This window comes from Fusarium graminearum, chromosome 2 (assembly GCF_000240135.3).
Source record: "Fusarium graminearum PH-1 chromosome 2, whole genome shotgun sequence".
Taxonomy (NCBI): domain Eukaryota; kingdom Fungi; phylum Ascomycota; class Sordariomycetes; order Hypocreales; family Nectriaceae; genus Fusarium; species Fusarium graminearum.
The window spans coordinates 4,667,372-4,681,532 of NC_026475.1; the positions used below are offsets into that span (position 1 = coordinate 4,667,372).

A 14,161-nucleotide genomic window follows, 5' to 3' on the forward strand; every position below is an offset into this window, starting at 1 on the left:
GTATTCGAAAACACAAACCGACCGAGTCGATTCCCCTAACGATCGTACGCTACGACGAGATCGATATTCGCAACCATGGCGAATCGACCCTCCCACAGCCGAACCAATTCGTCGACAGACCATCGTCCTGCTCAGCCAAGTACTCTTCGTCAGACCGTTAACCGAAACCAAAATGATGCATCGGCGACCGGAAACCCTGCGCCGCCAGAGTCGCCAGGACATCCCCAGGGAGCCACCATAGACGAGATCTTCGCCAATGAATCTACACCTTTGATTGACGGGAACAACCAGCGTCCAAGTCAGCGCCGAGGCAGCGTCCATCCTGCCCACCCTGGTGTCTGCAGCCATGGCACTTTCAGTCCGCGACCCATGAGCCCGACGTTGACTATGAGGAGTACCGACGAGGATGGCAGCGAGACCGCGGGATCGGGAACGCACATTCCTGTACTGGACAACGCCATCACGACAATCGTGGGCCATGAGGATTGGAAGAAGTGGTTGAAGAAGAGAATGCGAACAAAAACCATGGGTCACAGCAGCGTGCTTGCTGAGCAAGCTGGTATAGAAGATACAGCCTTTATGTGAGAGCTACTAACGTCGAATGGCCGTGGAGTAGCTTGCTAATCTTTGAATAGGTACATGGCCTACTATATTCCCTGCCTGAACTGGATGCGCCAGTACAAAGTCTCATACCTTCGAGGCGATCTCATCGCAGCCGTCACCATGGCCTCGTTCTATTTACCGATGGCCCTGTCTCTCGCTGCAAACCTTGCCCACGTTCCTCCAATCCACGGTCTTTATGCTTTCGTTTTCAACCCCTTCATCTACGCTTTACTCGGATCTTGCCCTCAGATGGTTGTCGGCCCAGAAGCTGCAGGTTCACTTCTTGTCGGTACTGTTGTCAAACAGAACGTTGGCTCTGGAGATGACGAAGACAATGACATGCTCCATGCGCAGATCTGCGGTATTGTCGCAGGCATGGCGGGCGCAATGGTTGTCATTGCTGGTCTTGCGCGACTAGGTTTCATGGACAGCGTGCTCAGCAAACCTTTTCTGCGCGGCTTCATCAGTGCGATTGGTTTCGTCATTGCCGTTGACCAGCTGATTCCTGAATTAGGACTCGCTGAGTTGGCTGACAAGGCGGGCGTTAGCCATGGTAGCCCTGTAGAAAAGATCAGATTCATCATTGGCAATGTCGACAAGGCGCATGGGTTAACATTCGCCATTGCCGGAATTAGCTTCCTTGTCATCATGATTTGCCGGTAAGTGGTGCTATATGGCTGTTTTGCGCACAACGTTGACCGAGGATTTAGTGAACTCAAAAACCGACTTCAGCCCCGATACCCCGGTGTCGCGTACATCCCTGATCGATTTATTGTCGTTGTTATATCTGCGATTCTCTGCTGGCAACTGGACTGGGAAAACCAGGGTGTTGAAATTCTCGGAATAGTCAAAGCTGCTAACGGTCAGTTGCTTGCTTTCCAATGGCCTTTCAAGCTCCAGCATATGCCGCACATTCGAAGTGCCATGTCTACTTCTTTCTTGATTGCGCTCCTTGGATTCTTTGAATCTTCGGTTGCCGCCAAAAGTCTGGGCTCAAGCGAGACTATCCAGGGCATTCAATTGAGCGCGAACCGAGAGATGATTGCACTTGGCATTGCCAATATGGTTGGTGGTTGTTTCATGAGCTTGCCAGCATTCGGTGGTTACGGTCGAAGCAAGGTGAATAAGAGCACCGGTGGCAAGAGTCCCGCTAGTTCCATGTTTCTGAGTATCATCTCTTTGCTCTCTATCTTCTTCCTTCTTCCATACTTTTACTACCTGCCAGTAAGTCATAGATGCCCCTGACATTGTGGTATGAGCTAACCTTGTGAAGAAACCCGTCCTTTCATCCATGATTTCTGTCGTGGCTTACTCGCTGATAGAAGAGGCGCCCCACGACATTAGCTTCTTCCTGAAGATTCGCGGCTGGACGGAACTGGGTCTCATGGCGGTCATTTTCCTGGCAACCATGTTCTACTCTCTCACACTTGGTATGGCGTTTGGTGTCGGAATCTCGATGCTCATGGTCATCAAGCATAGTACGCGACCACGAATCCAGATTCTAGGCCGAATCCCAGGTACCAACCGATTTGAGAATGCTGAGGGCGATAAGGCAAGCTTGGAGTTTGTTGAAGGATGTCTCATTGTCAAGATTCCGGAGCCTTTGACATTCGCCAACACAGGAGAGCTCAAGTCCCGACTTCGTCGACTGGAGCTTTACGGCACGTCAAAGGCCCACCCTGCTCTGCCTCGACTACGTCACGCCGACATGAACCGAAACGTGATCTTCGATATCCACGGTGTGACGTCGATGGACGGGTCAGGTACCCAGGTCTTGGCAGAGATTGTTCGCAACTATACCGAACGAGGCGTGCGTGTCTACTTCTCTCGCTGCCCAGCCCGCAAGGATCACCCTGTATGGCGTTTGATGTCGAGCAGTGGTATTGTAGAGATGGCCGGAGACAGGCACTTTGTTAACGACGTTGAAGAGGCGCTGCGCTTGACCGAGTATGAGGAAAGCATCACCGGAGAGTCGAGCCGACATCGCGAGCTCTAGATACAGAATAAAAGAAGGGGCCAGGGCGTCAGAATTTATTTTGATGCATAGTTTTTGGTGTGTTGTAGATTGCGCAGAGGAGGTACCACTGTCATTGACGTTGGATCATGAGTTGAAATGAGCATTAGAATTAGCATGAGTGAGCAACATAAATTGAGAACAACATATATTATATGAGACTTTGGTGTTCTCCTTGGGTACTGCTCCCTGAAGTGAAATGGCTTTGTGGCCTTGGGTATAAAGGAATAGCCTTTGGGGGCATTCTAAAAGGTCATCATTTATTGTCTGCTCTACTCTAGTTAACGAGTCTACGCATCAGGTCCACAAGAGGATCGAGACCAGCTTTGCTGGCAATCAGGCAGGCAGGCGGGTTGCATAAAAACCGATACTGATTTACTGGTTAACATAAACGTTAGATCACTCTTAGTGTTTATATAACCTATGAGTGGCCTAATAATTTCGTCTGAATTGCTTCAAGTCCCTGTGTTTTTGCTACCAGCCTGGCAGGAACGGGGAGAGGCCGGCGATCATACCGAGCAAGGGTGACGACGATCATATACAGTTCAGACCAAGGAATCTTGGTAACCAGGACTAGAGAGTGTTTACAGTATGCGGCGTTTCTCTTCGAGTGCAATCATGAAGCGCTGCAAGGTATAGTGCTGTTTGCCAGACCCGTTGGTGGGATCATCAGCAGCCAAGAACGCCATATCTTGATGCAGGCTGCATGCCACACACATCTCGCTGTTTGCTTATTTACGGAGATCGATTAACTAGATGTGGCGCCTTTGCAGCATTTGCAGCACCTGCCAAGTTTGTCACCCTCGCTTACTCTGGTTGTGTTTCTTTATGTTCTTTGTTGTATTACTAGCCATTGATCTCTTGTCTGATCAATTCATCTGTAGACATACATCTGCTCAAAAATCTATCTTTATTGTTGGATCTTGAGCTTGAAGAAACATCTATTCATAAGGAATTTTACTCTAGTTGTGACCATCATGGATGACCACACACAAGACCAGGGATAAAGGACTGTACCACCTTCTGATATGGATGCCATTGAGTTTGTGAGTCTCTTCCTCCAAAAACCAGGCATTTCGTCGAAGACCCTTCCATGTTGCGAGCATTGCGGCAGTGCACGGCTAAACATCATCCAACATGACCCTCATGTAATGAACAATGTAGACGATGACAATGAGTCTGTTACCAGTGGTAGCTAGGTAGTGCCTAATCTCCATGCTCAATCTCTTTCTATCGTCCTGAATCGACAGGGAAAGCACGGCTGATTTATAGCGACAGTCTCCGCGATTCAACCGCGTCTATAACCTCCAGCATATTTGAGTATAGACATATCAACGGCCGACCCTTCCAGCAGTTCGAAACCACAGAGTACTGGTCAGTATGATTGTGAATTCAATGCCAATGAAAGTCTCACATGAATGTGTAGGGCACCCACTGATGATCACTTTCAGGAGGGACAAGACATATTGTAATACCGCTTCCCATTGAGACTTTATTCGATCGCATAATAACCTAAAAATACCTTTAGACATCATTGCACACTCCTTCTTCTGGACAATCAGCTACATCAGTCTCCCGTCGGCGAGAACCCTCAGGTATGAAACGACCAAGCGATACCATGAGAGATATGAAGTTGACTAGTGCTAGAAAATCCTCGATATCGGCACTGGCACTGGGATATGGGCCATGTATGTCTACCTACACCTATAAACCCCTTGATATATTCGTGAAGGTTGTCTGGTTGTATTAGTGACATAGTAGACGAGTACCCTTCCGCCGAAGTAATCGGCATCGATATCTCGGCCGTTCAACCGACCTTCGTACCGCCAAATTGCATCTTCCAGGTTGACAATGCCCAACTCGACTGGACCTTCGAGCCTAATGACTTTGACTTTATCCATCTCCGCTATCTCTATGGTGCCATTGACGACTGGGGAAAACTCTTCCGTCAGGCTTATACCCACGTGCGACCAGGCGGCTGGGCAGAAAGTCTCGAAATCGATATCGAAACACGAAGCGAGAACCCCGAAGTACAAAGCGACAAGAATCATGTTTTCCGGAAGTGGTATCAGCTCTTCTTCGAATGCGGTCGCAAGACTGGCCGAACCTTCGAGATTGCTAGAGATGGACGCCAGGAACAATACATGCGAAAAGCAGGCTTTACAGATCTAGTGTCCAAGTCGTGGAAGGTACCCATTGGAGGCTGGCCGCAGGATAATAAGCTGAAGCAAGTCGGTTTCTACAACGGTGCTTTCATTGATCAGTCTATTGATGGCTTTGCTATCTTTCCGATTGGCGAGATATTGGGCTGGTCGTTTGATGAAGTCACAGTCCTGGTCAGTGAGATGAAGAAAGCATTTAGGGAGCCCAGATCCATGCCCTATTTCGTTGTGTACGTTTTTGTCACTTGCATATCGATCTTAGCTAACTGGTGTGTAGGCATATGGTTTATGGTCGAAAACCTGAGATGGAGAACTCATAATAATCTTGTCTATGTAGTGGAGCCAAACATACTATATCTCTTCCCAATTTCTATAAGTTTACCAGGAGGAATTTATTTTACATATCTTGCTGTAAATGGCTCTTGATGCCACGAGACACGCAGAAAGACCGGCTTGGAGTGTCTTGCTTCGCCAAGTAGCCGCTCGATTTCATCAAAGTCTATAATCCGAGTCTGAAAGGACCCATCACATGGATCCTTGAATTAATTAGTAAAATTAAATCTCATGATTCGGGGAGTTAATCGTAATTATCACGCCATTAACAGGGTCTCCATCCGATACTCCATAGCCAAGATGGGACGTTCATAACTCCCCGTTTAGTACTTTGGTGATGAGTGGTGACACGATATATCTTGAGGCTCATTTTCTATCCACCCACCATCAAGCCTCTAGCTATCTTTTGTACGTCAAAAGATGCTGCAGAAGAGATTTATACTGGGACCGTCAGCTCGGGAGCACCAAAGTCTATCTCGTGCTGTCTTTACCCCACGCTCAATAATCCTTGACAGAAACATTGCCTTTTCAATCAATCACAATTGGAAGAATATGGGTGCCTGGTGGTGAAAACAACGTCATGATCACGCTGCATGTACTAAACTGGACGGTTGGCTTGGCATTGGAATCCTCCGTTACACAGTCTCGTGGCATGGCTGGTTGATGGGATTCATCGTCTAGTAAAGTATCACTGACGCAAATTAAGCTTGTTCTGACATGTTTGATCTAATTCGTTAGTCTGCTATTAGATGAAATAATAGTTGCAGTTCAAGTGGAAATCCTCCACCTCAATCATTTTAAAACTACGGATATGATTCATAAACAAGAGAACAGCAACCATGCGAAAGAACCCTGAGTAGAGATAAGGGTTGTCTTCGGTCTCTATGTTCAACCAGTCAACACTGTAGATGACGTTTCTCGGAGCCTCGTTCGGTACCTACAACTTATGGCAAACTCATGTCTCGTTCAGTGACGTACAGCCCCTGTGGCATGCTGCATGGGCATCATCTTCGTCTAGCTCTCACTTTATCTTGCGTCGGCCAAGGGAATACTCCTGTTCAAAGCCCCCGGCTGCCGTGTTATCCACTGATGTTATGCCAAGAAAAGAGGCAACTGAACCCCTGTTATATGGCGCACCCGTCGCTGAAGCAGATAAAGAGCGGGAATAAAACGCTCTAAAAGTCAAAAAGACAAGGTTAAGTAAAGTTGGGTTAAGCCTGTGGGGGGTTGGTCTGTCTTTATTTGAGTTATGCTTAATTGATCCCCCTCAACAACTGACCTCCACCGTATTAGTCTATCAACATATCAACAAGCAACAAGACTTGGTTCAACTCAAGATTAAATAATCACGATTCCAGTGTCACCCTTGAGAGAGAAAAATACCACATTGTAAGCAAAGCCTGCCAAGTTCCTTCAGCCAGGGTACCAACACGCCAAGTCTCCGGCCATCTTGGCAGCGGAGTCATGGTTCCCTTGGATTCGCAGAGTTTTTGCTCTTACTCGTCACTCAGAACAAAGCAAACGGAGAAAGCCAAGTCGATCTTGCCCATAAATTCCCCGTTATGCTTCGCTTTCTGTAGCTGAGTGGGGTGATACCGATCCCTCCTTCCACTGCTTGTATACGAGCCAAGACCCAGGCTCGTCCCCAAGTGTTGGTCAACTAGTAATTAGGTATCTGTAATAAAAAGAAGACTTTTCCACTTGCGTACCTATGGAATTCTTCTGTATCTTGACTTTCTTGACTCTGTCGTGAAATATATTTCGACGATTTCTCATGTCATAGATATACCGGCTCTTCCCTTCAGCCCGTTCATACGGGAAACCTAACACTCAATCGCCCCCCACCCCTCGAATCCATCATCATGGGAGTCCCTCCTTTTCTTCAAAAGGTCGGTAAATGGCTGTCTCCTCCACCTTCGAAAGCCCAAGATGGAAGAGAATCTTGGAACTCAAGGGCTTCTTTCCTCTTGGCTGCAATGGGTGGTTGCGCCGGTATGGGAAACCTGATTCGATATCCTTCTCAGGTGTACAACAATAACGGTCTCCAATGGTTCATCCCGTATCTCATGTGTGTCTTCCTCATTGCAATTCCAGCCCTTATTCTCGAAGTCAGCATTGGTCAAGCCTATCGTGGAGGCTCTGTCGTCGCCTTCAACAACATCAACCACCGTCTTAAGGGCATGGGCTTCAGTTTACTGTACATTGGCTTCATGGTCACTCCTTACTTCGTTGTCAACCTATCCTGGATCATGATTTACTTCCGAAACTCGTTCCAGAGCCCTCTTCCCTGGGAGGGACGCGCCGAGGAGTACTACTACCAAGATGTGGTCCGGAATGTCGATCCAATCCCTGGTAACAAGACTTCCAACAGTGTTCAAGATTATGTACAGTATCCCGGTACTGCTCTCATCGGAGAGACTGTTGGATGGACTGCTTTCGTTTGGTTCCTCGTCTGGGTTTCCATTTTCCGTGGTATTGGCCAGACTGGCCGTGTCGTCTACTTTACCATGAGTTTGCCCGTCATTTTGACTATCATTCTCGTCGGTCGTTCTGTCTCCCTTCCCAACGCCGGTCGTGGTATCAAGCTATACTTTGGTGAGTGGAATGGCGATAAGCTAGCTTCTGGCGAGATTTGGCAGACCGCAGCAGGTCAGGTTTTCTTCTCGACAGGTGTTGGTTTCGGTTACTTCAGCTCTTATGCGTCTTACAACCAGAAACACTCCAACGCCGTGATGGACTCTTGCCTTATTGTCGGCAGCAATGTTATATTCGAGGGATTCGCTGCTTTCGCCGCCTTTGGCGTTGTCGGATTTCTTGGAATGGCTCCTGTAGAGAACGAGAGAATAGGAGCTTTTACCATTGGATTTTTGACCCTGCCAACGGCGATCACGCAACTCCCTGGTTCGTCTTTTTGGGCTTTTGCTTTGTTTTTTACGCTTGTTGTTCTTGGCTATAGCTCCGCTTTCGCCATGCTCGACGCTGTCGTAACACTTATCATGGATACCAAACCCAGAATTCGCCGTGAGTGGGTGGTAACAGGCCTTGTTGTCGTCTCGTTCCTCATCTCCCTGCCTTACTGTACGCAGTTTGGTTATGCTCTTCTCACTGGTGTTGACCGTTGGATCAACGATGTCGCTCTGGTCTTTGTCGTATTCTCTGAATGCGCCTTTTCTACCACATTTTACCGCTGGAGAGATGTTGCTGGGCAGGTTGGTAAGCCTGCTTTCTTTATCTGGAACTTTGGATACTTTGGTGGCATGGTCCTTGGTGTTGCTGTCGCCCACGCTGTTCAAGCCGAGGCTGGTGCTGGAGTCGGCTTTGGCATCTTTATTGTTTGCTCGATCGTTTCTTGTGTCATTGGCAAGACACCTGACGATATCCCCCCCGCTCTCAGCTTTGGTCCAGAAAGAGGATTCGTTCGCCGAACTATTGGTAAGAGCTCGTTTCTCTCAAAGCTCTTCGGCAACGTTTTTGTCAGGCGCTTCTGGTATATGGCCTTCTACTCTGTAAAATCCCCGTTCACATTATCTTCTATGGTTACTAACTCAGCGTAACAGGGCCAGCAACTTCGAAGAGATCTCAACGTCATCGTCGCAACTGGAAAGAACTGGAGTATCCCCGCATTCTGGCCTATTCTCCTGCGTTTTCTCTCAGCGCCTGTCCTCGCTATCATCTATGGTTTCGCTTATCCCGCCTTCTACGAGCTTCGCGATGATCCTCTTCATATTCTCGGTTTTGGACTTGCTCACATTTCCTTGGTTATTATTGGACTTGGAGTCTTCCTACCTCGTTGGTACAACATTATTATTCCCCATGACCGTCGCGAGGATGGCAAGATCCCCTACGCACCGAATGTACTCTTGGATGGTGAGGAACCTAGGAGGACTGAGTCCATTGAGACCGGCGAAGGTCCTGGAATATCTGAAGGTAGTGAAAGCCAAGAGAAGAAACAATAAGATCGGTTGTAGGGTATTGGAGGGAAACTAAGAGACTAACACGAAGAATGGGGAGTTAGTTCCCTACGAGCTATTGTTTATTTGAAGCATTTGTGCCGTATAATGAGGTCACTCACGGCCTATTTTACCTTGACTCGAACATGACAAACACGATTTATTACATACCCTATACCTTCTCAAAGAATCGAGGCTTCACAGGATACTCAATATGACATGTACTACAGCCACTGCTGAGACATGAGTGAACATATACGAATTGCGGAAATGAGAGGTCAGCAGCTCAAAGATACTTCATCATTCGTTTCAAACACCGATACAGACGTCATTCTGTGTCGATTATCTCGAAACACACTATTAGAATGTCCAATATGGTGCTCTTTGCACATTGTGTCGGAGTCTCCGCGCTATATCTAAGCTTAACTTGGCCAAACCTCTATCGATTCTGGTCTTGTACGACAGTATCGATTGGAAACGGTAGTTGCGATCACTCGGTCGACACAAACAAGTCAGTGCCACGCAAATCCCGAGTTTAAATCTAGTTGAGACGCGGAATTCTATGGGCCAATCGACCAAGCATGATTGTCAACGATTGATCGTCGCGGGTTGTCGCCATGCTGAGACCCGGCTAACCAATCAACAGTTTGAACCGCCGAGTTCCTATGTAGGTATGTAGGGATGAGTTACGGAAACATTCCGCGGGTTTTCAAATAGAGAAGAGCTGAAGAAGATCGAATGCGAAAACCAGGCTCAAAACAAGGCTTTGGCCTTCTGTTTACGAAAAACACTGCAGCTCAGCTGAAAAGCAAAGACACAATGTGCATATTTGATGAAACACTTTCCTAAAATGGAAACATAAACCGGTGCAATACGGGAGTGGTATGATATTTCCCCAGAAGAGTTGTTACACAACAATGATAAACTCGAAACTGGATCGTCTCTGTTCAAGATGCACGAAACTTATGATGATCCTAGAATGAACGAGGTGAGGAAGATGAGGCAAAAAATACTATATATATGACCAAGAACCTCAAATCTTTGTACATCAGTTTCAAGGAAGTCACACCACAAAACAATCAAGCAATACTGATTCCATTTCAGCCACCACAATGCGCTACACCACTGTTCCCATCCTTTTCAACCTCCTTCTCTCATCCACGTCCCTCGCCGCACCCAACGAACCCTGCTATGGCCCCAGCGGCATCGCAGGTGTCTGTATCACCGACGCAGCCTGCAGTTCCGCCGGCGGTACCTCCATCTCTGGTGCGTGTCCCGCCGATACAGCGAACATCAAATGCTGTTCCAAGCCCAAGTGCTCCTCTGGAAACTGCCGCTGGACGTCTGACTGTGCTGGCACCTCAGCAGCCGGTCAGTGTCCTGGTCCATCTCAGATGAAATGCTGCTCATCTGCCGCTACTGGCTTTGGAGGGTACTCTGCGCCAACGATCCCAGCTGTGGGAGCTTGCAAGGCGGTTTCTGTCAATGCGGCCAAGAAGGTCGTTGCTGCGTTCCCTGGAAGAATCAGGGAGATCGGATGCAAGAGAGACTGCTCTTGTCCTGGAAGTTCAGACCATTGCTGTGGTCTCGCAACCGACTTTATGTGTTCTGATGGCGGCGGTGTAAGTTTATCTCTTATTTTCCAGGTATTTTTCCGAGATACTGACAACATTAGTCTGCTACACTTTCCGGAAAAGAGATTGCCGAGTGGTGCATGAAGAACCGTAGTGCTCTCAACCTCAAGTACGTCATCTGGGGACAAAAGATTTGGACTACTTCTGTAGACAAGACAGAAGAAAAGTGGGAGAACTGGCGAACCATGGAGAAGCGAGACGGCTTGACCCAAAACCACTGGTAAGTGGCCATCAATTCCATACATTGGACTCTTAAGCTGACAGGAACAGGGATCATGTCCATGTCTCATACAATGGATAGAAGCAGACAGTTATTGGGCATTACGTCAAGACACGAATAGTTGTGTCTAGTCGTGACAGTTGAGAGAAGTGACATGAGTGGTATGCAGTATGGTATCGTGGCCAGTACTTTTCTGGTTCAACACTTCGTAATCTATGTTTTAACTTTTTACGCTTCGTCTCATGGTATCATCTAACGCTGTCCCCAAAACGCCAACTACTGGTGGCAATAGATACTATAACCCAACTCAGAGATCAAGCCCGCGATTCATCCAAACGCCAGAGATGCAATCTCATAGTGCTAAACCCCAAATGCTCCGCTCACAACCTCACCCTCATCTGGCGTTATTGCTAGTTCAAGCAATTCGTGTGCTGCTTCGACCGTCCCTCCATCAATCCCTGCCTCCATCACAAGATCCTCTTCTGCAAATGTGAGTCTTCCCAGGGCAAGTAGATATCGCTGGCTTCCACCATGCGTCATGGATAACTTCTGGCCGATTTCTGCAATGTTGGCAGTATCGGGACCGGTCACCAATGAATGGATCAAGAAAATACATTTGGAAATGATTTGGTACAGGCTCGCTGAGTACGAAGCCGCCTCTGATCCCCATCGCAAGCCATCCGCCTCAGAACTGGGCGGCAAAATGTTGGACGGAATAGGTAGGTCGTACAACTCGTCTATAGACGAGCTGAGACAGGCCACCAGGCGAGGCAGTGCAAGACTGTGTGATGCAAGTTCCATCGCACCAAAGGGAAAGCGAGAGAAAGAAATCAGTGTTCGCAAGGCAGCCAGATACAAGGTACTCTTCTGCTCACGGGTCTTGACCGATGAATGGTAATCTGTAAACTTGTTTGTAACGTGGTTGATGACATGACTAGCCACAGGAGATTCTCTCTCAGTGATGGGACCAAGTGAGTCCGGGAGTGAGCATGTGGTTAATAGCTCTAGCATTCCCAAAATATCGGGCAGCTCTTGTTTGGGACTCAAGAGCTTGTAGACCAGATCAGGAGATATGCAGCTCCAAAACATTGTCGCCTGGGACTTGACCCCGTCTTCAGTCACGTCGAGTGCAGTAGAGCAAGCCAGTGAACACGTGTAAAAAACTGAGAGAATGTCCACAATCTTGATGTGCCGCTTCATGGATTGAAATTCAGCGTTTTTCAACTGATCTTCGCCCTCCGGGATGCGGTTTTGCCATTCAGCAAGGGTGCACATTGTTGCTTGTGCCGGCGCTGCCAAGTTGGGAATTACAAAGGGGGCGACCTCTGACGCATGAAGCGAGAACGTGAAGGATATCAGCGAAAGCACGTACTTGATAGGTTCCCACAGTTGATCTGCTTGACACCGAGTCCAGATGCCGCTCATCAGATTCGCAAAATCCACGAGCAATTGCATTGGTCGATGCGGATCTCCCATCAGGGGTATTTTCTGGAACACGATCGCGGAGAAAGAGGTTTCTGGATCATCTGGGAAGCTAAAACGAGATAGCACATCAAATGTTGGCCGCTGAGTCCCATGATCAAGCACGAGTTTCAAAAACTAAATCTAGTCAGCATCATATCCAACAAAATGCAAAGTATCGACGAACCTCGAATGATACAGCGGGGGGTGGTGCAACCACAATCGGTGCTTGTTGAGCTATAGGCTCCGATCTACCATTGCTACTAACAAAGCTGTCCGTATGAGTTTCTAATGGCATTACAGGGCTATCGACCACCGGCCGTTTTCGCTTCCCTTTGCTCGGTGTCCTCTCGCCAACATGCAGTGCTATTGCCCCGGAATTCCTACCTCGTCCTTGTCCTTTGCTTGGACTCAGGGCGATATCAATTTCGTCAAACCCATCGGCAACCCATGTCTTCGCAGCTTTCTTGGGAGTCGAGAGTCCCCCGGAAGCACTCGCAGCAGGATCCTTTTGGCGAACACGCTTGTTGACCTCCCTCATATCACGCTGAAGAAATTGTAATTCCGTATCAGCATTCTGTTGAGCGGCAACAGCTGCCTCGGTAATCCGCTCCTGCTTTGCTAGCTGCTCGGCATTGATTTTGATCAATCGGGCAACCTCTGCAGCATGCGCCTCGTTGGATTTGACGAAATTGGACCGGACAATGGAAGCTTCTCCCAAAGCTGCCCTGAGCTGCTCCTCGAGAGTCACGACTCGCTGTTGGAGAGCCGATTCGACATCACCGGGACGATTTTGGAACTGCTCAGGAGCAGCGGATCGATTTTGAGGGAGGGGAGGTCTAGCAAATTGACTTGGCTGAGCACGAGCGAAATTGGAACTCTGTGTTTGGAATTGCTGGGAAGTGTACATGGGCTGATTGGGCGGTGCAGCATTGGCATGGTGCTGAATCGGCTGTCCCATGGGACGCCGCTTCGAAGGGTCAACGACAGGATTCCATTGTGGATTTGGAGGCGGGATTGAGCGTCGGGAGTCTACATAATATGATTGGGATGCTTCGTTCCGTGGCAAATTGTTGTCTATAGCAGGTCTCCCTATGGGAAAGCCAGCATCGTTTGTCACTTCGGTGGTGTCGAGATCGTCATCTTCGTCAATCCAGTAGACCTCGGGAGACCCGTTTCGCGGGGGTTGCGCCTCTGCTGTCCTTGAGGCAGCTTGCGCCTGGGTGAACTGAATCGCATTGTCCTCGAGTTCTTGCAGCGCATTATCCGGAAGATCATCGAAGCCGTCATCTGAGAATTCGTCGAGATCCATCTTGCATGGTTATTCCCACGGGTGGGGAAAGCTCCATTGAACAAAGTCGGGGCTTATGATTATTGTTGAAACATACCTGCCGTTATTGTATCAATCGCGATATCGTGTAACGGTTGGAAAATGGCTTGAGAAGCGCGTCGCGTAGTCACGTGCTGATTTGTTCCAGCAAAGTGTGGCGCTATGCCACTCTCGACAGAAAAGTGAGGCGCAGTATTTTTGCGGAGTTTGGAGTTTGGGTCTGATTTGAAGCATGTGAAGAGAAGCGTGCGTCATTGATCTCTCATTAAACAAGCTTTGAGAGCTTTGGAACAAGCTCGCTGAAGAATTGGGGAGGCACTGCAACCCCTGCCATTTTCCCAACTCCTGGGCCATGAGAGTTCAAGTGGTCTAGAATTTAATCGTCCACACTCAACTCGCAGTTTGTTTACTCTGTACAAATTGAGCCACGACTGCAAGACAAGTAGAAAGACAC

At 48.3% G+C, this 14,161-nt stretch overlaps 6 protein-coding genes across 6 annotated transcripts; 4 read left to right on the forward strand and 2 right to left on the reverse strand.

The window, feature by feature from the left end:
* Positions 1-75: 75 nt before the first annotated feature.
* Positions 76-2,599, forward strand: FGSG_04242 (uncharacterized protein; the record flags this gene model as incomplete). Its single annotated transcript, XM_011323078.1, has 4 exons — positions 76-581; positions 636-1,262; positions 1,314-1,827; positions 1,877-2,599. 4 exons carry the CDS (start codon positions 76-78, stop codon positions 2,597-2,599), a joined length of 2,370 nt encoding a protein of 789 aa, XP_011321380.1.
* Positions 2,600-3,038: 439 nt separating this feature from the next.
* Positions 3,039-3,692, reverse strand: FGSG_12286 (uncharacterized protein; the record flags this gene model as incomplete). Its single annotated transcript, XM_011323079.1, has 4 exons — positions 3,039-3,190; positions 3,429-3,482; positions 3,508-3,558; positions 3,611-3,692. The coding sequence occupies 4 exons, from the start codon at positions 3,690-3,692 to the stop codon at positions 3,039-3,041; spliced, it is 339 nt and encodes a 112-aa protein (XP_011321381.1).
* A 62-nt stretch (positions 3,693-3,754) lies between these two features.
* FGSG_04241 (uncharacterized protein) lies at positions 3,755-5,099 on the forward strand (the record flags this gene model as incomplete). Its single annotated transcript, XM_011323080.1, has 5 exons — positions 3,755-3,765; positions 4,146-4,212; positions 4,265-4,305; positions 4,350-5,009; positions 5,057-5,099. 5 exons carry the CDS (start codon positions 3,755-3,757, stop codon positions 5,097-5,099), a joined length of 822 nt encoding a protein of 273 aa, XP_011321382.1.
* Positions 5,100-6,974: 1,875 nt separating this feature from the next.
* On the forward strand, positions 6,975-9,068 carry FGSG_04240 (uncharacterized protein; the record flags this gene model as incomplete). The annotated part of the gene is made up of 2 exons (XM_011323081.1): positions 6,975-8,618; positions 8,670-9,068. The coding sequence occupies 2 exons, from the start codon at positions 6,975-6,977 to the stop codon at positions 9,066-9,068; spliced, it is 2,043 nt and encodes a 680-aa protein (XP_011321383.1).
* Positions 9,069-10,174: 1,106 nt separating this feature from the next.
* Positions 10,175-10,997, forward strand: FGSG_04239 (uncharacterized protein; the record flags this gene model as incomplete). Its single annotated transcript, XM_011323082.1, has 4 exons — positions 10,175-10,328; positions 10,428-10,684; positions 10,738-10,916; positions 10,967-10,997. 4 exons carry the CDS (start codon positions 10,175-10,177, stop codon positions 10,995-10,997), a joined length of 621 nt encoding a protein of 206 aa, XP_011321384.1.
* A 279-nt stretch (positions 10,998-11,276) lies between these two features.
* On the reverse strand, positions 11,277-13,689 carry FGSG_04238 (uncharacterized protein; the record flags this gene model as incomplete). The annotated part of the gene is made up of 2 exons (XM_011323083.1): positions 11,277-12,515; positions 12,565-13,689. 2 exons carry the CDS (start codon positions 13,687-13,689, stop codon positions 11,277-11,279), a joined length of 2,364 nt encoding a protein of 787 aa, XP_011321385.1.
* Positions 13,690-14,161: the final 472 nt, after the last annotated feature.